The sequence below is a fragment of the Hipposideros armiger genome, unplaced genomic scaffold (assembly GCF_001890085.2).
Source record: "Hipposideros armiger isolate ML-2016 unplaced genomic scaffold, ASM189008v1 scaffold_1463, whole genome shotgun sequence".
NCBI classification, from domain to species: Eukaryota; Metazoa; Chordata; class Mammalia; order Chiroptera; family Hipposideridae; genus Hipposideros; species Hipposideros armiger.
The window spans coordinates 81,726-82,965 of NW_017732813.1; the positions used below are offsets into that span (position 1 = coordinate 81,726).

Genomic DNA, 1,240 nt, shown 5'->3' on the forward strand with positions numbered 1-1,240 from the left:
GTATCCTCTTAGGAGGGTATGGAGGACCAGCGTTAGCTGGGTACCAGTGTCTTCATACACTGTGAATAGCACAAACTTCATAGGTTATAAATAGTTTTAATCCTTGAAAAGTACAGGAGAAAAGTTGCCATTGTTATTAGAATAAATGTTCAGACTAAAATCCTAGAAAAGTTTTAATGGAGATGTTCCTTCATTGGTCTTCCTGATGAGTTGTATTGCTCGTAATATCTGGTGTCCCAAAATCTCACCTACCTTGATTTTCTGTGCATAAATTCAAAATGCAAACACTAAGGAAAATACCTGCTGGAATTCAGAAGTCTTTATATTTAACTTAAGGAAACTATGAATTTGTTTATAAAAGTCAATTCAGTACAGCTCTGTGTCAGTTGATGAAAACAGCAGAAAGGAAAACTTAAGTTTAGCTTTTAACTATATAACTATTAGAATTTGAAAAATGTATAATTAGTTGCTGCTTTTTAATGATGGAAAATATAATTTAAAATTCTTTACCAATCATATGTATCTTTCTTTCCCCTTAGCACTTTCTACCTCGGTGGAAGTGTGAGCAGCTAATTAGACAAGGCATTCTGGAGCACGTCCTGTCATGACCTCGCACTGAGGCACTGCCAGGCTTCCGTGTTGGAACTCTGAACCCATCCACAGAAACTTCTACACTTCCTTTTCCACCCCCCCCACCTCTTTGGTTTTAAAAGTTACATTCTATAATATAACCCAGAATATTTGGCTAAGTAGTATGGCATGTTTTTCTGTTGTACAGGATTCCTCTTTTTGTAATATGTATTTATAATCATAACATTCCTAAGTTACTGCAATGTGTATGTATGCGTTTTTTTAAAAAAAGTAAACATTTATTACAATTTGAATCTTTTAAACAGTAAGAGAGTTTCGCTTGGCTGTTTAGGGAGAAAGTAGGTCCCTGTACATCTTGTGTTGTTTCTGGTGCTGTGCATTGCATAAGTCAAGGAGCTGACTTTCTGGAATATGTATTTCCAAATCACATGGGCACATGGAGATGATGGTCTATAAAATTTTTCAGTATATGTAATGTTTAATGATAATTGTCTGGCTATTTGGGAAGGAAAAAACGGACACAGTGGATTTGCCCATTTCCAACAGTGGTGGCTGGTCTGGCTCATGTCTATCTGAGCTTGTGGGGTGAGCACCAGTATCACCACTTTGGAAAGGGAAATAGAAATTAGGGCTAGAAAAGAAACTTTGT

At 36.4% G+C, this 1,240-nt stretch overlaps 1 protein-coding gene across 1 annotated transcript in view; it reads left to right on the plus strand.

The window, feature by feature from the left end:
• The window catches only part of GINS1 (GINS complex subunit 1), a 31,156-nt gene extending 29,922 nt beyond the window's left edge, over positions 1–1,234 (plus strand). The window contains exon 6 of the mRNA XM_019633986.1: positions 540–1,234. Within this exon, the coding sequence (XP_019489531.1) occupies positions 540–608 (69 nt within the window). The 3' untranslated portion in view covers positions 609–1,234. The remainder of the gene's footprint in view (positions 1–539) is intronic.
• The last annotated feature ends 6 nt before the right edge of the window (positions 1,235–1,240 follow it).